General features: G+C 58.5%; 3 protein-coding genes across 3 annotated transcripts; all 3 read right to left on the bottom strand.

The window, feature by feature from the left end:
• Positions 1–8,254: 8,254 nt before the first annotated feature.
• Positions 8,255–10,695, bottom strand: KRP23_12003 (ABC transporter G family member 39; the record flags this gene model as incomplete). Its single annotated transcript, XM_067882589.1, has 2 exons — positions 8,255–8,261; positions 8,405–10,695. The coding sequence occupies 2 exons, from the start codon at positions 10,693–10,695 to the stop codon at positions 8,255–8,257; spliced, it is 2,298 nt and encodes a 765-aa protein (XP_067739611.1).
• A 3,244-nt stretch (positions 10,696–13,939) lies between these two features.
• On the bottom strand, positions 13,940–16,380 carry KRP23_12002 (ABC transporter G family member 39; the record flags this gene model as incomplete). The annotated part of the gene is made up of 2 exons (XM_067882588.1): positions 13,940–13,946; positions 14,090–16,380. The coding sequence occupies 2 exons, from the start codon at positions 16,378–16,380 to the stop codon at positions 13,940–13,942; spliced, it is 2,298 nt and encodes a 765-aa protein (XP_067739610.1).
• A 1,602-nt stretch (positions 16,381–17,982) lies between these two features.
• On the bottom strand, positions 17,983–22,101 carry KRP23_12001 (ABC transporter G family member 36; the record flags this gene model as incomplete). The annotated part of the gene is made up of 1 exon (XM_067882586.1): positions 17,983–22,101. The coding sequence occupies one exon, from the start codon at positions 22,099–22,101 to the stop codon at positions 17,983–17,985; it is 4,119 nt and encodes a 1,372-aa protein (XP_067739609.1).
• Between the last annotated feature and the right edge of the window lie 694 nt (positions 22,102–22,795).

The following is a 22,795-nucleotide window of genomic DNA, read 5'->3' as shown; positions in this document are numbered from 1 at the left end:
AAGCATTCTGAAAACTCACCCGGACTTCGAGGCCGCTTCGTTGGATGTGGAACTTCGTAGCGGTGCTGCTGCTTCGTGCCCAAATCTAGCAGGTAATCGGCGATGTCGCGGCCAGGAGGGCACTTGAAGCCCAGCGTCTCGAAGTAGCTCTCCACTTGGTTGCACGGACCATGATACATGAGTTCGCCCTCGTTCAGGATCATCACGTCGTCGAATAGAGCGAAAATCTCGGGAGAAGGTTGCAACAACGCGATCACTACGGTCTTGTGCAGTCGATGAGCAACGCTACGTTGAGTGTCGATGATATCGTACGCCGCAGCACTGTCGAGGCCAGTAGTGATCTCGTCCATGAAGGACACGTACTTCATGCCGAACTCCATCTCACCAGTCGTCACGCGCTTGCGTTCACCACCCGATACACCACGAAGCATGTTGTCACCGACGACTGTGTCCTGGCAGATTTGAAGTCCCAACTGCTGAATCACCACGTCCGGGTACTGAGAGTAGATGGACTTGACCGACTCAAGAGCCTGCGTATCACTGTGCTGCTGTGCGCCCATTTCCAGCATGCCCTTGCCTTGCTCCAACAGTTTCCCGCCACAGAAAGTGTGTGCGAACTCGAGCGTCTCCTTCACAGTCAGCGTCGGGAAGTGCTTGTCACGCTGTTCCACGTACGAGGTGAACTGCGGCAACCGGTCGACGATCTGGTCCCTCGCCACACTGTTGAAAGAGACGTCACCTTCCATCGTGATGTTCTTCGTCATGGGGAACCGACCGCTGAGGATCTTCATGAGCGCCGACTTGCCCGATCCGGGCTGACCCAGCAGCAGCGTGATCTTTCCCGGCACGAAGCGACCACTGACGTTCTTGAGAATCTCCTTGCGGACCGTGAGCTTCTTAGGCCCCATCAGCGTCTTCTTGAGCTCATTCGGGAGGGTCGGCAGCTCGTACTTGGTGGCGTGGTCGTCGGCCACGACGATGTCGGCGGACAGCGACAGGTTGCTGAAGCGCACCTCCATCTCAGGTAGGGGACGTCCCGTGGCCGCGGGGATTTTGGCAGCCAAAAGGTCATGAAAAACCTGAGGTCCCTGCGCCATGAGCGTCTTGCCCGAGTCATAGCTGAGCTCGGGACCATCGACGGCGGAGGCTGAAGACGGCTCTGTCGTGTTCATTGCAGTTCCTCCCTTCTTGGTTGACGTGAGTGGAAGACGGGGAATTGCAGAATGAAGAGAGAATCAGCTAGCTCGGCAGCTCGACGGTCGAGCTCGAGTGCAGGGCCGTTGTCTTTGTCACCACAGGTATATGTTGAAGTGGCCGTGCCGTCAACGGACCGTGCGAGAGAACGGGCAGGGATAACGTGTTCGCCCAAATTAGTGATTGCACGACTACCCAAATTGTTTTATGTATCTGGCCCGATTATGTGGTATACTGAGATCAAGTCGACCAGGAAATGCGCCGACTTTATCCACGGCGATGACTCGCCCGTAGATTGGGTTTTTGGGCGGCGATGATGGCAGGGTATCAAAAAGGCAACTACAGCTTGGCTGGATAGATTACGGCGCGGGAAGCGAGTGCGTTTCTCTTTCGGGCTCAGCAACGGCCTCTCTTCAATGCGTGATGGCCAAATGAGAGATTTTAATCGGCTCCTTCCTCACCGATGAGCTCCAAGTGGTTGAAAGATTCATCCATACAAGCATTTATTTTTTTAAAGCAAAATGAAAGGCACCAAAAGACCGACAATTTATCTCTTCTGGTGGTTCACGAAACGCAGCGCCAGCAGCGCCCAAATGCGGAACAGCACGATGCAGCCCAGCACGATGCCGAAGTTCTGGGCGATCTCGTCGTACTTGAAGCCGTAGAACGACTCCGTGTACTCCTTGAGCGTCGTGTGGCCGATCGTCGCAGGCGCATTGGCCATCGGCTTGCACCCAAGGTCCGAGCCAACGTTGATGTACGACTGCGTCGACTCGTCCCACGTCGGCAGTTCCTCGCACTTGGTAAAGCACAGAGCCACGAGGATGCACATTGGGAACTTCTGCGGGGAGATCGTGTAGAGCCACTGGTAACCTTGCGGAATTGCCGAGGCTGGCGGATTGTAGCCCATGAACATCATCAGCACCGAGTTGAACAGCATTCCGATGATAGCCGCGACTTCTTCCGTCGGCATGGCGTACGTGAAAAACTGGCCCAGGTACACTTGCATCATCACAGTGAGTGAGATCGCCACCCAGAAGAAAATGCCTGCCATGACGTCCGTGAAACCCGCAAGAGGGTACAGCACGATCGTGAAGAGGAAACCGCTCAAGAAGCACCATGGGATCTCCACCACCGTCGAGCCAAGCCAATACCAGAACGCGTTGTACGTCTGCGACGCACGCTCACGGTAGAACGAGGGGCGCTCAGAGCTCGTAAGCGGGATGACACTGTTGAACGCCATCATCGAGAGGAATAGTGCAGCCATGAAGACCATACCCACACCCGAGCTCAAGCCGGCGTAGGATGCGTAGTCACCGTTGATAAACACGATGCCAAAGACCAGAGCCAAAAACACCGACATGACCAAACGTGTGAGCGTGTAGCTAGGAGTACGCCAGTACATCTGGAAGAAGCGCCACATCACGAATCGCATCTGCGTCATGGAGTTGGCAGCGCGCTTCTTGTCGAAGACGATTTCGGGCAGCTCAGGCGACGGAACCGTGATACCTTCCTTGGCCATGTTCGTCTCCAGCTGCTGGTTGTACGAGCTCTTGTTGAAGTGGTCCACGAAGTCCATGCTGTCCGCAGCCGAATTGTTCACACCGGCCCCAATGCACTCCAGCATCCACGTGGCCGGATTGTAGTCTTTCGGCAGAGGAGATACACCAGGGATGTTCTCAAAGTAGTTGATCAAGTTGCGGCAGTTCTCGCCCAAGTCGCCATAGAACACCGTCTCACCACCGCGCTTCAGCAGCAAAAGGCTGTCGAACAGGTAGAACACCTCCGACGACGGCTGGTGGATCGTACAGATGATGGTACGGCCCGAATCCGCCACCTTGCGGACACCGTCCATGATGATCTTGGCAGAACGCGCGTCAAGGCCACTCGTGGGCTCATCCAGGAAAATCACACTCGGCTGGGCAGCAAGCTCCACACCGATCGTCAAACGCTTCATCTGCTCCACGGAGCTGCCGCGAATGATCTGGTCCGCGATGTCCTCCAAGCCAAGCAGCTCAATACATTCGTTCACCGAGTCGTACTTCTTCGAGTCCGGGATCGATGCGTCCTGGCGCAGGAACGAGCTGAAGGTCAAAGCCTCGCGAATGGTAGCCGCCTCCGAGTGCACGTCCATCTGCTCGCAGTATCCCGTGCAGCGACGAATGGCCAGGTCGTTGGCCTCGTAGCCGTTCAACAGGATCTTGCCGGCGATCTTGCCACCAGTCTTACGGCCAGCGATCACATCCATGAGCGTCGTCTTACCAGCTCCAGACGAGCCCATGAGCGCGGTAATGGAGCCGGGGACAGCAAAACCGTTGATACCCTTCAACAGCTCGAGTTCGGCTTTAGGGTTCTTGGGGTCCGGCACGAAGTAGTGCAGGTCCTGGAACGCCACCGTCACCGGCACAAAGTTCTTCTCGTGCGTGTTCACCTGCACTTCTACGATGTCTTTGTGGCTGGAGCTCGCCTTGGGCGTCTCCACAAGAGCGTAGGATCCGTCATCGACTGACTTCTCCGACACGTCCACATTCACTGGCGACTCGTACCGAAGGTGCTCCAGAGCGAGATATGACAGGAACATGAACACCAAGTAGATCGCCGCCAGGTAGATGATGCCGTACAGGACCCACTCCTTGCCGGTGTCCAGGCCGAACAAACCCAGGTAGTATTCGCCCATCGTGACGCCGTAGCTCGTGCAGTAGTCGATGGCACCGTACACACACACATCAAAGGCACTCGAGCGGTACTGGTTGATAGCCAAAGCTTTGAGACTCCAGCTCATGGGACTGATCCAGTGCGCCCAGATCAAGTAGTCCGGGATGTTATCCGTTGTGACGATGAAGCCTGCAAAGATGATGAAGATCAGGATGGACATCATACACAGCGGCGTCGCAATGTTCTCATGAGAGCACACGGACGACAAGAAGAAGAACCACATTCCCATGGCCAGGTTCGACAGCAACAGGATGAACTCGAAAATGAGAAACAGCCCGAACTCCGAGGCGAAGCCGCACATCCAGTACACCAGCGAGCCGAAGATGATCGTCTCCGCCAACGACAGCGGAATGCCGCCGATCGAGTTGGCGAGCACGTACGACGACGTGCGGTAGAAGTTGGATCCGCGCTGCTTGTAGAAGATGTCGCGGTTCACCATGAACACCGGTAGCTGGGACGACTGGCCCATGGACAGGAACATCACGCTGGAAAAGATGACACCCGCCACCACAGCAATCTCCGTGGGGTCGAAGTCGTAGTAAATGGTGCAGAACAACAGTCCCATGACCAAGATCATCAGCAGTCTGCCGAAGATGAAAGCCTTGTTCCGGTACGTGATCATCATCTCGCGCCTGAAGAGCGTCGCCGTGCTCTCTAGGAACGATTGCTGGAACTTGGGCATCGGGTCCATGTTCTCCTTCACCGTCTTCAGCAGCTCCGGGTCGTGCGGAGCTTCCAACGCAGCGAGGGTCTCCCCATACAGTGGAGACTGACGGAAACTCTCTCCGAACTCGTGAGGCAGGCGCGGCGCCTTCGAGCCCTGTTCAACCTCGTACCGACCCTGCTGCTTCGTGCCCAGATCCAAAAGGTAGTCGGCGATGTCGCGCTCAGGCGGACACGAGAAGCCCAGACCTTCGAAGTAGTTCTCCACCTTGGTGCACGGCCCGTGGTACATCAATTCACCCTCGTTCAGGATCATGACGTTGTCGAACAGCGCGAAAATCTCGGGCGAAGGCTGCAGCAGCGCGATCACCACCGTCTTGTTGAGCTTATGTGCGATGCTGCGCTGCGTCTTGATGATGTCGAACGTGGCTGCACTGTCGAGACCCGTACTGATCTCGTCCATGAGCGACACGAACTTCATGCCGAACTCCATCTCGCCGGTGGTCACGCGCTTGCGCTCGCCACCGGACACGCCGCGGATCATGGCGTCGCCCACGATGGTCTCCTGGCAGTTCTTCAGTCCGAGCTGCTGGATGACGATATCAGGGTAGTGCTGGAAAATATCCTTGGTGGCCTGCAGCGCCTCGAGGTTCTCCTTCTCGGACGGCAACGAGGCCATAAACTCTCTGCGCTTGGTAATATCGCCTCCGCACACCTGGTACGCGAACTCGAGCGTCTCCTTGACCGTGAGCGGGGCGAAGTGCTTGTCGCGCTGGTCCACGTACGACACGAACTGCGGTAGTCGGTCGACGATCTGCTTCCTCGGTACATTGTTGAACGTGATGTCGCCCTCCACGGTGATGTTCTTGGCCTCTGGGAACCGAGCGCTGAGAATCTTCATGAGCGCCGACTTGCCGGATCCCGGCTGACCGAGCAGCAGCGTGATGGTGCCGGGCTTGAAGACGCCGCTCACGTTTCGGAGGATCTCCTTGCGCACGGTCCTCTTCTTGGGGCCGGCGAACGCTTTCTTGACGGTGTTGGGCAGCGTCGGCAGCTCGTGCTTCGAGCCGTCGTCCTCCACTACGACGACGTTTGCAGCCACCGACAGGTTGCGGAAACGCACGTCCATGCGGGGCATGGAGCGCCCTGTGGCTGCCTGGATGTCGGTCAGCATGAGGTCGTGCAGCGCTTCGGGTCCTTTCGCCATCAGACCAGAGCCCGAGTCGAAGGTGATTTTTGCATCGCTAGCAACCGGCGTCGAGACTCCCATAGCAGCGCGTGGTTGCTTGGAGGCAAATTCAGGAATGGCCATGCAGTCGAGTTGCGGTGCCGACGATCGCGATTGCACGGCGCCCAAACTTGTGTTTTGGGCTAGCGTAATCCAGCCCAAAAACAGACTAAAATGACAAATGTTGCAGCTATGGGCAAAGTCCGCTGGGCAGTATATACTGACTAGTTGTATGCCCTGATATCAACTATTAGCATTTTCTGCGTTACCAATGTTGATGCGCTTCGCTAGGCCCATCGAGATTGCGCTGAAGACGATGAAAAAGCGGTGATTACAGGTGAAGCGGGCGCCTTCGAGTGGCGGTAATCCGAGTCCTTATCCAATTGCTGGGGTTGTATCATGCAGCCTACTCGACCCTCGGCGCGGTTGCAATCGCCACGAAAGACGACCAAGTTCGTTTGACAAACTCGGGCTCACATGTCAATGGATGGCGGGTTGGAGATGGTGAAAGCCAACTCGCAAGGCCTGTCGTGTACGACCCGTGTGCGCAGCACGCAGTTTTAAACCCAGATCCTCGCTCGGCTTGATGTTCTGTTTTGGGCGAAGACTCACTGTGTATCCATAATAATGGAATAGGCTTCCATCACCCTGTGCCTTGGCTACTAGAAATGCTTCCTGCAAAGTGCGCTCATGCTAAATTTACTTTCTTTCTCAAATTTTAATGCTTGGATATACAAAAAGAACCAAAAACTCCATTGTCCTTGGTGTTTCTACGGATCTACCGCTTCTGGTGGTTGATGTAGCGCAGAGAGATCAGCGCCAGCACGCGGAACACCACGATGCACCCGATGATCACGAAGAAGTAGGGCGTGATCGTGTCGTGCTCCATGCCGAAGTACTCCTCCGTGTACTCCTTGATCGTGATGTGGCCCACGGTCACTGGAGAGTCCGCCATGGGCTGACAGCCAATCTTCGAGCCCACGTTCGTGTACGCCTGCGTCTCCTCATCCCACGTCGGAAGCTCGTCGCAGTCCGAGAAGATGAGAGCCACCAGGATGGACACGGGGAAGCGCAGCGGAGAGATCTTGTACAACCACGTGTAGCCCGACGGGATGGCGTAGGCCGGAGGACTGAAGCCCATGAACGTCATGAAGATGGCGTTGAACAACAGGCCGATGATGGCCGCCACCTCCTCGGACGGCATCGCGTACGCGAACATCTGACCCATGTACACCTGCATCATGACGCTGAGAGAGATGGCGAGCCAGAAGACGAAGGCCACGCCCACATCCGTGAAGCCCACCATGGGGTAGAACACGACCGTGAAGAGCGCCCAGCACGAAGCAGTAGGGGATCTCAGCCAGCGTCGAGCCCACGAAGTACCAGAACGCGTTGTACGTCTGCGACGCGCGCTCGCGGTAGAACGAGGCGCGCTCGGAACACGTGAGCGGCAGCACACTCTGGAAGGCAGTCATCGACAGGAAGAGCGACGCCATGTACACCATACCCACGCCCGAGTTCAAGCCGGAGTACGACGCGTACTCGGCGTCGATGAACACGATGCCGAACAGCAGCGCCAGGAAGATGGCCAGGACCATACGCGTCAGGTTGTACGTCGGCGTGCGCCAGTACATCTGGAAGAAGCGGGTCACCACGAACTTCATCTGCGTGGCCGACGTGGCAGCGCGCTTCTTGGCGAACACCATCTCGGGGAGGTTGGGCGACGGCACCGTGACACCTTCCTTGGCCATCTCGGCGTCAAGCACCTGGCGGTACGAGCTCTGGTTGAAGCAGTCCACGAAGTTGGTTTGGTTGCCAGCTCCATTGCTCACACCAGCGCCAATGCACTCGAGCATCCACGTCGCCGGGTTGTAGCCCACTGGCAGCGGAGCTACGCCGGGGATCGCCTCGAAGTAGTCCACCAGGTTGCGGCAGTTCTTGCCCAGGTTGCCGTAGAACACCGTCTCACCACCGCGCTTCAGCAGCAAAAGGCTGTCGAACAGGTAGAACACCTCCGACGACGGCTGGTGGATCGTACAGATGATGGTACGGCCCGAATCCGCCACCTTGCGGACACCGTCCATGATCAGCTTGGCCGAGCGCGCGTCAAGGCCACTCGTGGGCTCATCCAGGAAAATCACACTCGGCTGGGCAGCAAGCTCCACACCGATCGTCAAACGCTTCATCTGCTCCACGGAGCTGCCACGAATGATCTGGTCCGCGATGTCCTGCAGGCCGAGCAGCTCAATGCATTCGTTCACCGAGTCGTACTTCTTGGCGTCCGGGATCGACGCGTCCTGGCGCAGGAACGAGCTGAAGGTCAAAGCCTCGCGAATGGTGGCCGCCTCCGAGTGCACGTCCATCTGCTCGCAGTAACCCGTGCAACGACGAATGGCCAGGTCGTTGGCCTCGTAGCCGTTCAACAGGATCTTGCCGGCGATCTTGCCACCAGTCTTACGGCCTGCGATCACATCCATGAGCGTCGTCTTACCAGCTCCAGACGAGCCCATGAGCGCGGTAATGGAGCCGGGGACAGCAAAACCGTTGATACCCTTGAGCAGGTCCAGCGACTCCTTCGGGTTGTGCGGGTCTGGCACGGAGTACCACAAGTCCTGGAACGCCACCGTCACAGGCACAAAGTTCTTCTCGCGCGTGTCCATCTCGACCACGTAGTCGTCCACCGTGGCGGTGCCGTTCTTCTTCTTGGGCGTCTCCAGCATCGTGTACGACTCGTCCTCGATCGTCTTCTCCGACACGTCCACATTCTCCGGCACTTCGTAGCGAATGAACTCCAGTGCCAGGAACGACAGGAACATGAAGATCACGTACATGGCCGCCGTGTAGATGACGCCGTACACGATCCACTCCTTCTCCGTGTCCATGCCGAACAGACCCAGGTAGTACTCGCCCATCGTGAGGCCGTTGTACTCCGTGCAGTAGTCCACGCCGTCGTACACACAAACGTCCATGGGACCCGAGCGGTACTGGTTGATGGCGAGCGCCTTGAGACTCCACGTCATGGGACTGATCCAGTGCGCCCAGATCAAGTAGTCCGGGATCTGACTCTTGGTCACGATGAAACCAGCGAAGATGACGAACACGAGCACCGAGACCATGCCCAGCGGCGTGGCGATGTCGCCGTTGCGGCCAATGGCCGACAGGAAGAAGAACCACATGCCCATGGCCAGGTTCGACAGCAGCAGGATGAGCTCGAAGATGAGGAACAGCTTCGCCTCCGCCACGAACCCGCAGATCCAGTACACCAGCGCACCAAAGATGAGCGTCTCGACAACTGCCAGCGGGATCTGGCTCACCGACGTGGCCAGCACGTACGATCCGGTGCGGAAGAAGTTGGCGCCGCGCTGCTTGTAGAACACGTCGCGCTCCGCGATGTACGTCGGGATCTGCGACGACTGACCCATGGACAGGAACATGACCGTGGAGAAGATGACACCCATGACCACGGACACCTGCGTCGGGTCGAAGTCGTAGAAGACGGTGCAGAAGAGCAGGCCCATGATGAAGATCATCATGAGGCGGCCGAAGATGAAGGGCTTGTTGCGGTACGTCACCATGAGCTGGCGGCGCAGCAGCGTCAACGTGCTCTCCACGAACGACTGGTGGAACGCCGGCATCGGCTCGATGACCTCCGCCACGTTGCGCAGCAGGTCCTCGTCGTGCGGAGCCTCGAGGTCGTTGAGCATCTCCCGGTGGATGTTGGATCGCCGGAAGGACTCGGCGAACTCTCCGGCGCTACGAGGCTGCTTGGTGTGGTAGTTCTGCACCTGGTAGCGGTACTGCTCCTGCGTGCCCAAATCCAACAGGTAGTCGGCGATGTCGCGCTCAGGCGGACACGAGAAGCCCAGGCCGTCGAAGTAGTCCCCCACGCGGCTGCACGGGCCGTGATACATCACCTGGCCCTCGTTCAGGATCATGACGTCGTCGAACAGAGCGAACACCTCCGGGGACGGCTGCAGCAGCGCGACCACCACCGTCTTGCGGAGCGTGTGCGCCACACTGCGCTGCGTGTTGATGATGTCGTACGTGGCCGCACTGTCGAGACCCGTACTGATCTCGTCCATGAGCGTCACGTGCTTGGTGCCGAACTCCATCTCGCCGGTGGTCACGCGCTTGCGTTCGCCGCCAGACACACCTCGAGTCATGGCGTCGCCCACGATGGTGTTCTGGCAGTTCTGCAGTCCGAGCTGCTGGATGATCACCTCCGGGTAGTGCGAGAACATGGCCTTGGCCGCCTCCAGCGCCTCCAGGTTCTCTTGCGCCGACCCCTTGGACAGCATCTCCTCGCCGCGCTTGGACAGCTCGCCGCCGCAGAACTTGTGCGCGAACTCGAGCGTCTCCTTGACGGTGAGCATGGGGAAGTGCTTGTCGCGCTGGTTCACGTACGCCACAAACTGCGGCAGGCGCTTGACGATCTGCTCGCGTTGGATGTTGTTGAAGGTGATGTCGCCCTCCACGGTGATGTTCTTCTCAATGGGGAAGCGGCCGCTCAGCATCTTGAGCAGCGACGACTTGCCCGATCCGGGCTGACCCAGCAGCAGCGTGATCTTGCCGGGCGCGAACATGCCGCTCACGTCCTTGAGGATCTCCTTGCGCACGACGCGCTTCTTGGGCCCCACGAACGCCTTCTTCATGGTGTTGGGGATGGTCGGCAGCTCGTGCTTGACGCCCGGGTCGTCCACCACGACGATGTCGGCCGTGACGGACAAGTTGCTGAAGCGGACGTCCATCTGCGGCATGGCGCGGCCCAGGGAGGCCCCGATCTTGGCAGCCATGTACTGGTGCAGGACCTGCGGGCCCTCGGCCATGAGGGCCTGGCCCGACTCGAGGCCGAGCTTCTTGGCTGTAGTCGGCGACGGTTGTGTGGAGACTTCCATGCTGGCTGCTAGGCTGCTTGAGGGCAGAGCAGGAAAATGGAGAATGAGGTTGGACGTAGCGGTCCCATTGCTGTCAAACGAGGGGTGGACGAACAGACACAGCGAGCGAGCGCTGCATTGTTGACTTTCGAAGTGCGGAGAGTAAACGGTGCGTTGTTTGAGCAGGTTGAAGCGACCGCAATCACGCGCGGAATGGGTCTACCGCACTGCTGGGGAGTTGTGGATCTGCGCCTACCGCATTGACGATTGTGGCAGTTATGTGTGGAATGAATGGTTTGGGATTCTCTGTTCGACGCTAGATGTGGCATGGTGAGACCCTCTGCCACAAATGAGGTCGAGGTGCCATCATCCCGATAGGGGAAGGGCTTACGCTCTTTCTCCGGGTCCGAAAATAGTGCCGTCATCTAAATATCGCATCTCGACCTGGGATTGGCTGCCCAACTGGCGCTAGCCTTACGACCACTTTGCACGCTTAATTTCGGATCGATCTCCGGGCAATCCAAGCAAAGTTCTCGTTCGCAATGTCCATCGCCAAATGCCGGTTTACATTATTATGATAATAGTGCAATATCTGTCAGTCGACGATGCCAGCCACACGGAGAGGCGAGGTGAGGGCGGCCAGCTAAAAAGGCACATCACGAGGGGAGCAGGTCACCTCCATTTGCTGAAGATCCACATGAGCGTCGCTCGCATACCACGCTGCATGGAGTAACTCCGCAGGAAGTCCGATGGTGCACGCCGGATACTACATATTCACGCTGGACGCGGGCCAGGTGGGCCAACACACAACGATACAGTACATACACAGTAGCGAGGTGTCCGCTGTTCAGCTTCCATCCGGCGGTGCCGTGATGATGGCAAACCGCAGTGACCAGATGGGCAGTCTGATAGCTCGCCGCAATCCGCAATCGCAAAAGCGAATGCTCCGATCGCTGGATCTTCAGACTTTCCGGGCCTCAATCCTCCGATGCACCGTCTTGTCGAAAGTCGAAGGTGCAGCGATGCGGTCGCTTTCCCTCGTGCCGCCGTTTCTGCATCAACGCGGGCCTGTCGACGCGAGGGGGCCAAAAGTCTAGCAGCCCGGTCCAGAGCAGTTTCCATCGAGCGTCGCGTTGGTGTTAGACTCGCCACAATCAAGCAATACAGAAGCGCTTACCAGTACATGTGCATTGTTCAGGGCGCGTCGCTACAGTGTAAGCAACGGTCGCCTCGGAATGTGCAGGAACCCGAGAGAGAGAGACGTCACGGAAAGTGATTGTACTCATGCGTGCGTGCCGGTCAGCATGTCGCTTCAGCTGTAATATAAAGTTGAGTTCCTGTTTTCACCAACTAACCACCTTGACCGTACATGTATTCAAGCACCCGTGCTCTGTGACTCCTACAGTATGTAGTCGACTGGTGAATCACCACTGGTGATTGAGATGCGCTTGGACAACTGAAGTACACAAGGATTCGCATACGTGTTACCATTTGCGGCATCAAACAAATCGAAATGAAACATTCGTTTGTATATGAAAGTTACTATAATTTCAGATGCAATTCTTGGATACGCGGTCTACTATGGATCTATCGCTTCTGGTGGTTGATGTAGCGCAGAGAGATCAGCGCCAGCACGCGGAACACCACGATGCACCCGATGATCACGAAGAAGTAGGGCGTGATCGTGTCGTGCTCCATGCCGAAGTACTCCTCCGTGTACTCCTTGATCGTGATGTGGCCCACGGTCACTGGAGAGTCCGCCATGGGCTGACAGCCAATCTTCGAGCCCACGTTCGTGTACGCCTGCGTCTCCTCATCCCACGTCGGAAGCTCGTCGCAGTCCGAGAAGATGAGAGCCACCAGGATGGACACGGGGAAGCGCAGCGGAGAGATCTTGTACAACCACGTGTAGCCCGACGGGATGGCGTAGGCCGGAGGACTGAAGCCCATGAACGTCATGAAGATGGCGTTGAACAACAGGCCGATGATGGCCGCCACCTCCTCGGACGGCATCGCGTACGCGAACATCTGACCCATGTACACCTGCATCATGACGCTGAGAGAGATGGCGAGCCAGAAGACGAAGGCCACGCCCACATCCGTGAAGCCCACCATGGGGTAGAACACGACCGTGAAGAGAGCGCCCAGCACGAAGCAGTAGGGGATCTCAGCCAGCGTCGAGCCCACGAAGTACCAGAACGCGTTGTACGTCTGCGACGCGCGCTCGCGGTAGAACGAGGCGCGCTCGGAACACGTGAGCGGCAGCACACTCTGGAAGGCAGTCATCGACAGGAAGAGCGACGCCATGTACACCATACCCACGCCCGAGTTCAAGCCGGAGTACGACGCGTACTCGGCGTCGATGAACACGATGCCGAACAGCAGCGCCAGGAAGATGGCCAGGACCATACGCGTCAGGTTGTACGTCGGCGTGCGCCAGTACATCTGGAAGAAGCGGGTCACCACGAACTTCATCTGCGTGGCCGACGTGGCAGCGCGCTTCTTGGCGAACACCATCTCGGGGAGGTTGGGTGACGGCACCGTGACACCTTCCTTGGCCATCTCGGCGTCAAGCACCTGGCGGTACGAGCTCTGGTTGAAGCAGTCCACGAAGTTGGTTTGGTTGCCAGCTCCATTGCTCACACCAGCGCCAATGCACTCGAGCATCCACGTCGCCGGGTTGTAGCCCACTGGCAGCGGAGCCACGCCGGGGATCGCCTCGAAGTAGTCCACCAGGTTGCGGCAGTTCTTGCCCAGGTTGCCGTAGAACACCGTCTCACCACCGCGCTTCAGCAGCAAAAGACTGTCGAACAGGTAGAACACCTCCGACGACGGCTGGTGGATCGTACAGATGATGGTACGGCCCGAATCCGCCACCTTGCGGACACCGTCCATGATCAGCTTGGCCGAGCGCGCGTCAAGGCCACTCGTGGGCTCATCCAGGAAAATCACACTCGGCTGGGCAGCAAGCTCCACACCGATCGTCAAACGCTTCATCTGCTCCACGGAGCTGCCGCGGATGATCTGGTCGGCAATGTCCTGCAGGCCGAGCAGCTCAATGCATTCGTTCACCGAGTCGTATTTCTTGGCGTCCGGGATCGACGCGTCCTGGCGCAGGAACGAGCTGAAGGTCAAAGCCTCGCGAATGGTGGCCGCCTCCGAGTGCACGTCCATCTGCTCGCAGTATCCCGTGCAGCGACGGATAGCCAAATCGTTGGCCTCGTAGCCGTTCAACAGGATCTTGCCGGCGATCTTGCCACCAGTCTTACGGCCTGCGATCACATCCATGAGCGTCGTCTTACCAGCTCCAGACGAGCCCATGAGCGCGGTAATGGAGCCGGGGACAGCAAAACCGTTGATACCCTTGAGCAGGTCCAGCGACTCCTTCGGGTTGTGCGGGTCTGGCACGGAGTACCACAAGTCCTGGAACGCCACCGTCACCGGCACAAAGTTCTTCTCGCGCGTGTCCATCTCGACCACGTAGTCGTCCACCGTGGTGGTGCCGTTCTTCTTCTTGGGCGTCTCCAGCATCGTGTACGACTCGTCCTCGATCGTCTTCTCCGACACGTCCACATTCTCCGGCACTTCGTAGCGAATGAACTCCAGTGCCAGGAACGACAGGAACATGAAGATCACGTACATGGCCGCCGTGTAGATGACGCCGTACACGATCCACTCCTTCTCCGTGTCCATGCCGAACAGACCCAGGTAGTACTCGCCCATCGTGAGGCCGTTGTACTCCGTGCAGTAGTCCACGCCGTCGTACACACAAACGTCCATGGGACCCGAGCGGTACTGGTTGATGGCGAGCGCCTTGAGACTCCACGTCATGGGACTGATCCAGTGCGCCCAGATCAAGTAGTCCGGGATCTGACTCTTGGTCACGATGAAACCAGCGAAGATGACGAACACGAGCACCGAGACCATGCCCAGCGGCGTGGCGATGTCGCCGTTGCGGCCAATGGCCGACAGGAAGAAGAACCACATGCCCATGGCCAGGTTCGACAGCAGCAGGATGAGCTCGAAGATGAGGAACAGCTTCGCCTCCGCCACGAACCCGCAGATCCAGTACACCAGCGCACCAAAGATGAGCGTCTCCACAACTGCCAGCGGGATCTGGCTCACCGACGTGGCCAGCACGTACGATCCGGTGCGGAAGAAGTTGGCGCCGCGCTGCTTGTAGAACACGTCGCGCTCCGCGATGTACGTCGGGATCTGCGACGACTGACCCATGGACAGGAACATGACCGTGGAGAAGATGACACCCATGACCACGGACACCTGCGTCGGGTCGAAGTCGTAGAAGACGGTGCAGAAGAGCAGGCCCATGATGAAGATCATCATGAGGCGGCCGAAGATGAAGGGCTTGTTGCGGTACGTCACCATGAGCTGGCGGCGCAGCAGCGTCAACGTGCTCTCCACGAACGACTGGTGGAACGCCGGCATCGGCTCGATGACCTCCGCCACGTTGCGCAGCAGGTCCTCGTCGTGCGGAGCCTCGAGGTCGTTGAGCATCTCCCGGTGGATGTTGGATCGCCGGAAGGACTCGGCGAACTCTCCGGCGCTACGAGGCTGCTTGGTGTGGTAGTTCTGCACCTGGTAGCGGTACTGCTCCTGCGTGCCCAAATCCAACAGGTAGTCGGCGATGTCGCGCTCAGGCGGACACGAGAAGCCCAGGCCGTCGAAGTAGTCCCCCACGCGGCTGCACGGGCCGTGATACATCACCTGGCCCTCGTTCAGGATCATGACGTCGTCGAACAGAGCGAACACCTCCGGGGACGGCTGCAGCAGCGCGACCACCACCGTCTTGCGGAGCGTGTGCGCCACACTGCGCTGCGTGTTGATGATGTCGTACGTGGCCGCACTGTCGAGACCCGTACTGATCTCGTCCATGAGCGTCACGTGCTTGGTGCCGAACTCCATCTCGCCGGTGGTCACGCGCTTGCGTTCGCCGCCAGACACACCTCGAGTCATGGCGTCGCCCACGATGGTGTTCTGGCAGTTCTGCAGTCCGAGCTGCTGGATGATCACCTCCGGGTAGTGCGAGAACATGGCCTTGGCCGCCTCCAGCGCCTCCAGGTTCTCTTGCGCCGACCCCTTGGACAGCATCTCCTCGCCGCGCTTGGACAGCTCGCCGCCGCAGAACTTGTGCGCGAACTCGAGCGTCTCCTTGACGGTGAGCATGGGGAAGTGCTTGTCGCGCTGGTTCACGTACGCCACAAACTGCGGCAGGCGCTTGACGATCTGCTCGCGTTGGATGTTGTTGAAGGTGATGTCGCCCTCCACGGTGATGTTCTTCTCAATGGGGAAGCGGCCGCTCAGCATCTTGAGCAGCGACGACTTGCCCGATCCGGGCTGACCCAGCAGCAGCGTGATCTTGCCGGGCGCGAACATGCCGCTCACGTCCTTGAGGATCTCCTTGCGCACGACGCGCTTCTTGGGCCCCACGAACGCCTTCTTCATGGTGTTGGGGATGGTCGGCAGCTCGTGCTTGACGCCCGGGTCGTCCACCACGACGATGTCGGCCGTGACGGACAAGTTGCTGAAGCGGACGTCCATCTGCGGCATGGCGCGGCCCAGGGAGGCCCCGATCTTGGCAGCCATGTACTGGTGCAGGACCTGCGGGCCCTCGGCCATGAGGGCCTGGCCCGACTCGAGGCCGAGCTTCTTGGCTGTAGTCGGCGACGGTTGTGTGGAGACTTCCATGCTGGCTGCTAGGCTGCTTGAGGGCAGAGCAGGAAAATGGAGAATGAGGTTGGACGTAGCGGTCCCATTGCTGTCAAACGAGGGGTGGACGAACAGACACAGCGAGCGAGCGCTGCATTGTTGACTTTCGAAGTGCGGAGAGTAAACGGTGCGTTGTTTGAGCAGGTTGAAGCGACCGCAATCACGCGCGGAATGGGTCTACCGCACTGCTGGGGAGTTGTGGATCTGCGCCTACCGCATTGACGATTGTGGCAGTTATGTGTGGAATGAATAGTTTGGATGCGGTGATGGAACTTCAGTTTCCAGCGATTCTGTGTTCGACGCTGGATGTGGCATGGTGAGACCCTCTGCCACAAATGAGGTCGAGGTGCCATCATCCCGATAGGGGAAGGGCTTACGCTCTTTCTCCGGGTCCGAAAATAGTGCCGTCATCTAAATATCGCATCTCGACCTGGGATTGGCTGCCCAACTGGCGCTAGCCTTACGACCACTTTGCACGCTTAATTTCGGATCGATCTCCGGGCAATCCAAGCAAAGTTCTCGTTCGCAATGTCCATCGCCAAATGCCGGTTTACATTATTATGATAATAGTGCAATGCCTGTCGGTTGATGATGCCAGCCACACGGAGAGGCGAGGTGAGGGCGGCCAACTCAAAAAGCGTACACATGTGCACACGAGCAGGTCACCTCCATTTGCTGAAGATCCACATGAGCGTCGCTCGCATACCACGCTGCATGGAGTAACTCCGCAGGAAGTCCGATGGTGCACGCCGGATACTACATATTCACGCTGGACGCGGGCCAGGTGGGCCAACACACAACGATACAGTACATACACAGTAGCGAGGTGTCCGCTGTTCAGCTTCCATCCGGCGGTGCCGTGATGATGGCAAACCGCAGTGACCAGATGGGCAGTCTGATAGCTCGCCGCAATCCGCAATCGCAAAAGCGAATGCTCCGATCGCTGGATCTTCAGACTTTCCGGGCCTCAATCCTCCGATGCACCGTCTTGTCGAAAGTCGAAGGTGCAGCGATGCGGTCGCTTTCCCTCGTGCCGCCGTTTCTGCATCAACGCGGGCCTGTCGACGCGAGGGGGCCAAAAGTCTAGCAGCCCGGTTCAGAGCAGCTTCCATCGAGCGTCGCGTTGGTGTTAGACTCGCCACAATCAAGCAATACAGAAGCGCTTACCAGTACATGTGCATTGTTCAGGGCGCGTCGCTACAGTGTAAGCAACGGTCGCCTCGGAATGTGCAGGAACCCGAGAGAGAGAGACGTCACGGAAAGTGATTGTACTCATGCGTGCGTGCCGGTCAGCATGTCGCTTCAGCTGTAATATAAAGTTGAGTTCCTGTTTTCACCAACTAACCACCTTGACCGTACATGCATTCAAGCACCCGTGCTCTGTGACTCCTACAGTATGTAGTCGACTGGTGAATCACCACTGGTGATTGAGATGCGCTTGGACAACTGAAGTACACAAGGATTCGCATACGTGTTACCATTTGCGGCATCAAACAAATCGAAATGAAATGTACATTCGTTTGTATATGAAAGTTACTATAATTTCAGATGCAATTCTTGGATACGCGGTCTACTATGGATCTATCGCTTCTGGTGGTTGATGTAGCGCAGAGAGATCAGCGCCAGCACGCGGAACACCACGATGCACCCGATGATCACGAAGAAGTAGGGCGTGATCGTGTCGTGCTCCATGCCGAAGTACTCCTCCGTGTACTCCTTGATCGTGATGTGGCCCACGGTCACTGGAGAGTCCGCCATGGGCTGACAGCCAATCTTCGAGCCCACGTTCGTGTACGCCTGCGTCTCCTCATCCCACGTCGGAAGCTCGTCGCAGTCCGAGAAGATGAGAGCCACCAGGATGGACACGGGGAAGCGCAGCGGAGAGATCTTGTACAACCACGTGTAGCCCGACGGGATGGCGTAGGCCGGAGGACTGAAGCCCATGAACGTCATGAAGATGGCGTTGAACAACAGGCCGATGATGGCCGCCACCTCCTCGGACGGCATCGCGTACGCGAACATCTGACCCATGTACACCTGCATCATGACGCTGAGAGAGATGGCCAGCCAGAAGACGAAGGCCACGCCCACATCCGTGAAGCCCACCATGGGGTAGAACACGACCGTGAAGAGAGCGCCCAGCACGAAGCAGTAGGGGATCTCAGCCAGCGTCGAGCCCACGAAGTACCAGAACGCGTTGTACGTCTGCGACGCGCGCTCGCGGTAGAACGAGGCGCGCTCGGAACACGTGAGCGGCAGCACACTCTGGAAGGCAGTCATCGACAGGAAGAGCGACGCCATGTACACCATACCCACGCCCGAGTTCAAGCCGGAGTACGACGCGTACTCGGCGTCGATGAACACGATGCCGAACAGCAGCGCCAGGAAGATGGCCAGGACCATACGCGTCAGGTTGTACGTCGGCGTGCGCCAGTACATCTGGAAGAAGCGGGTCACCACGAACTTCATCTGCGTGGCCGACGTGGCAGCGCGCTTCTTGGCGAACACCATCTCGGGGAGGTTGGGCGACGGCACCGTGACACCTTCCTTGGCCATCTCGGCGTCAAGCACCTGGCGGTACGAGCTCTGGTTGAAGCAGTCCACGAAGTTGGTCTGGTTGCCAGCTCCATTGCTCACACCAGCGCCAATGCACTCGAGCATCCAAGTTGCCGGGTTGTAGCCCACTGGCAGCGGAGCCACGCCGGGGATCGCCTCGAAGTAGTCCACCAGGTTGCGGCAGTTCTTGCCCAGGTTGCCGTAGAACACCGTCTCACCACCGCGCTTCAGCAGCAAAAGACTGTCGAACAGGTAGAACACCTCCGACGACGGCTGGTGGATCGTACAGATGATGGTACGGCCCGAATCCGCCACCTTGCGGACACCGTCCATGATCAGCTTGGCCGAGCGCGCGTCAAGGCCACTCGTGGGCTCATCCAGGAAAATCACACTCGGCTGGGCAGCAAGCTCCACACCGATCGTCAAACGCTTCATCTGCTCCACGGAGCTGCCGCGGATGATCTGGTCGGCAATGTCCTGCAGGCCGAGCAGCTCAATGCATTCGTTCACCGAGTCGTATTTCTTGGCGTCCGGGATCGACGCGTCCTGGCGCAGGAACGAGCTGAAGGTCAAAGCCTCGCGAATGGTGGCCGCCTCCGAGTGCACGTCCATCTGCTCGCAGTATCCCGTGCAGCGACGGATAGCCAAATCGTTGGCCTCGTAGCCGTTCAACAGGATCTTGCCGGCGATCTTGCCACCAGTCTTACGGCCTGCGATCACATCCATGAGCGTCGTCTTACCAGCTCCAGACGAGCCCATGAGCGCGGTAATGGAGCCGGGGACAGCAAAACCGTTGATACCCTTGAGCAGGTCCAGCGACTCCTTCGGGTTGTGCGGGTCTGGCACGGAGTACCACAAGTCCTGGAACGCCACCGTCACCGGCACAAAGTTCTTCTCGCGCGTGTCCATCTCGACCACGTAGTCGTCCACCGTGGTGGTGCCGTTCTTCTTCTTGGGCGTCTCCAGCATCGTGTACGACTCGTCCTCGATCGTCTTCTCCGACACGTCCACATTCTCCGGCACTTCGTAGCGAATGAACTCCAGTGCCAGGAACGACAGGAACATGAAGATCACGTACATGGCCGCCGTGTAGATGACGCCGTACACGATCCACTCCTTCTCCGTGTCCATGCCGAACAGACCCAGGTAGTACTCGCCCATCGTGAGGCCGTTGTACTCCGTGCAGTAGTCCACGCCGTCGTACACACAAACGTCCATGGGACCCGAGCGGTACTGGTTGATGGCGAGCGCCTTGAGACTCCACGTCATGGGACTGATCCAGTGCGCCCAGATCAAGTAGTCCGGGATCTGACTCTTGGTCACGATGAAACCAGCGAAGATGACGAACACGAGCACCGAGACCATGCCCAGCGGCGTGGCGATGTCGCCGTTGCGGCCAATGGCCGACAGGAAGAAGAACCACATGCCCATGGCCAGGTTCGACAGCAGCAGGATGAGCTCGAAGATGAGGAACAGCTTCGCCTCCGCCACGAACCCGCAGATCCAGTACACCAGCGCACCAAAGATGAGCGTCTCCACAACTGCCAGCGGGATCTGGCTCACCGACGTGGCCAGCACGTACGATCCGGTGCGGAAGAAGTTGGCGCCGCGCTGCTTGTAGAACACGTCGCGCTCCGCGATGTACGTCGGGATCTGCGACGACTGACCCATGGACAGGAACATGACCGTGGAGAAGATGACACCCATGACCACGGACACCTGCGTCGGGTCGAAGTCGTAGAAGACGGTGCAGAAGAGCAGGCCCATGATGAAGATCATCATGAGGCGGCCGAAGATGAAGGGCTTGTTGCGGTACGTCACCATGAGCTGGCGGCGCAGCAGCGTCAACGTGCTCTCCACGAACGACTGGTGGAACGCCGGCATCGGCTCGATGACCTCCGCCACGTTGCGCAGCAGGTCCTCGTCGTGCGGAGCCTCGAGGTCGTTGAGCATCTCCCGGTGGATGTTGGATCGCCGGAAGGACTCGGCGAACTCTCCGGCGCTACGAGGCTGCTTGGTGTGGTAGTTCTGCACCTGGTAGCGGTACTGCTCCTGCGTGCCCAAATCCAACAGGTAGTCGGCGATGTCGCGCTCAGGCGGACACGAGAAGCCCAGGCCGTCGAAGTAGTCCCCCACGCGGCTGCACGGGCCGTGATACATCACCTGGCCCTCGTTCAGGATCATGACGTCGTCGAACAGAGCGAACACCTCCGGGGACGGCTGCAGCAGCGCGACCACCACCGTCTTGCGGAGCGTGTGCGCCACACTGCGCTGCGTGTTGATGATGTCGTACGTGGCCGCACTGTCGAGACCCGTACTGATCTCGTCCATGAGCGTCACGTGCTTGGTGCCGAACTCCATCTCGCCGGTGGTCACGCGCTTGCGTTCGCCGCCAGACACACCTCGAGTCATGGCGTCGCCCACGATGGTGTTCTGGCAGTTCTGCAGTCCGAGCTGCTGGATGATCACCTCCGGGTAGTGCGAGAACATGGCCTTGGCCGCCTCCAGCGCCTCCAGGTTCTCTTGCGCCGACCCCTTGGACAGCATCTCCTCGCCGCGCTTGGACAGCTCGCCGCCGCAGAACTTGTGCGCGAACTCGAGCGTCTCCTTGACGGTGAGCATGGGGAAGTGCTTGTCGCGCTGGTTCACGTACGCCACAAACTGCGGCAGGCGCTTGACGATCTGCTCGCGTTGGATGTTGTTGAAGGTGATGTCGCCCTCCACGGTGATGTTCTTCTCAATGGGGAAGCGGCCGCTCAGCATCTTGAGCAGCGACGACTTGCCCGATCCGGGCTGACCCAGCAGCAGCGTGATCTTGCCGGGCGCGAACATGCCGCTCACGTCCTTGAGGATCTCCTTGCGCACGACGCGCTTCTTGGGCCCCACGAACGCCTTCTTCATGGTGTTGGGGATGGTCGGCAGCTCGTGCTTGACGCCCGGGTCGTCCACCACGACGATGTCGGCCGTGACGGACAAGTTGCTGAAGCGGACGTCCATCTGCGGCATGGCGCGGCCCAGGGAGGCCCCAATCTTGGCAGCCATGTACTGGTGCAGGACCTGCGGGCCCTCGGCCATGAGGGCCTGGCCCGACTCGAGGCCGAGCTTCTTGGCTGTAGTCGGCGACGGTTGTGTGGAGACTTCCATGCTGGCTGCTAGGCTGCTTGAGGGCAGAGCAGGAAAATGGAGAATGAGGTTGGACGTAGCGGTCCCATTGCTGTCAAACGAGGGGTGGACGAACAGACACAGCGAGCGAGCGCTGCATTGTTGACTTTCGAAGTGCGGAGAGTAAACGGTGCGTTGTTTGAGCAGGTTGAAGCGACCGCAATCACGCGCGGAATGGGTCTACCGCACTGCTGGGGAGTTGTGGATCTGCGCCTACCGCATTGACGATTGTGGCAGTTATGTGTGGAATGAATAGTTTGGATGCGGTGATGGAACTTCAGTTTCCAGCGATTCTGTGTTCGACGCTGGATGTGGCATGGTGAGACCCTCTGCCACAAATGAGGTCGAGGTGCCATCATCCCGATAGGGGAAGGGCTTACGCTCTTTCTCCGGGTCCGAAAATAGTGCCGTCATCTAAATATCGCATCTCGACCTGGGATTGGCTGCCCAACTGGCGCTAGCCTTACGACCACTTTGCACGCTTAATTTCGGATCGATCTCCGGGCAATCCAAGCAAAGTTCTCGTTCGCAATGTCCATCGCCAAATGCCGGTTTACATTATTATGATAATAGTGCAATATCTGTCAGTCGACGATGCCAGCCACGCGGGGAGGCGAGGTGAGGGCGGCCAACTCAAAAAGCGTACACATGCGCACGTCACGAAAGGAGCAAGTCG

The sequence above is a fragment of the Phytophthora ramorum genome (assembly GCF_020800215.1).
Source record: "Phytophthora ramorum isolate Pr-102 chromosome Unknown Phyram_PR-102_s0014, whole genome shotgun sequence".
Classification (NCBI taxonomy): Eukaryota; Oomycota; class Peronosporomycetes; order Peronosporales; family Peronosporaceae; genus Phytophthora; species Phytophthora ramorum.
This window is presented reverse-complemented; position numbering and strand designations above follow the sequence as displayed.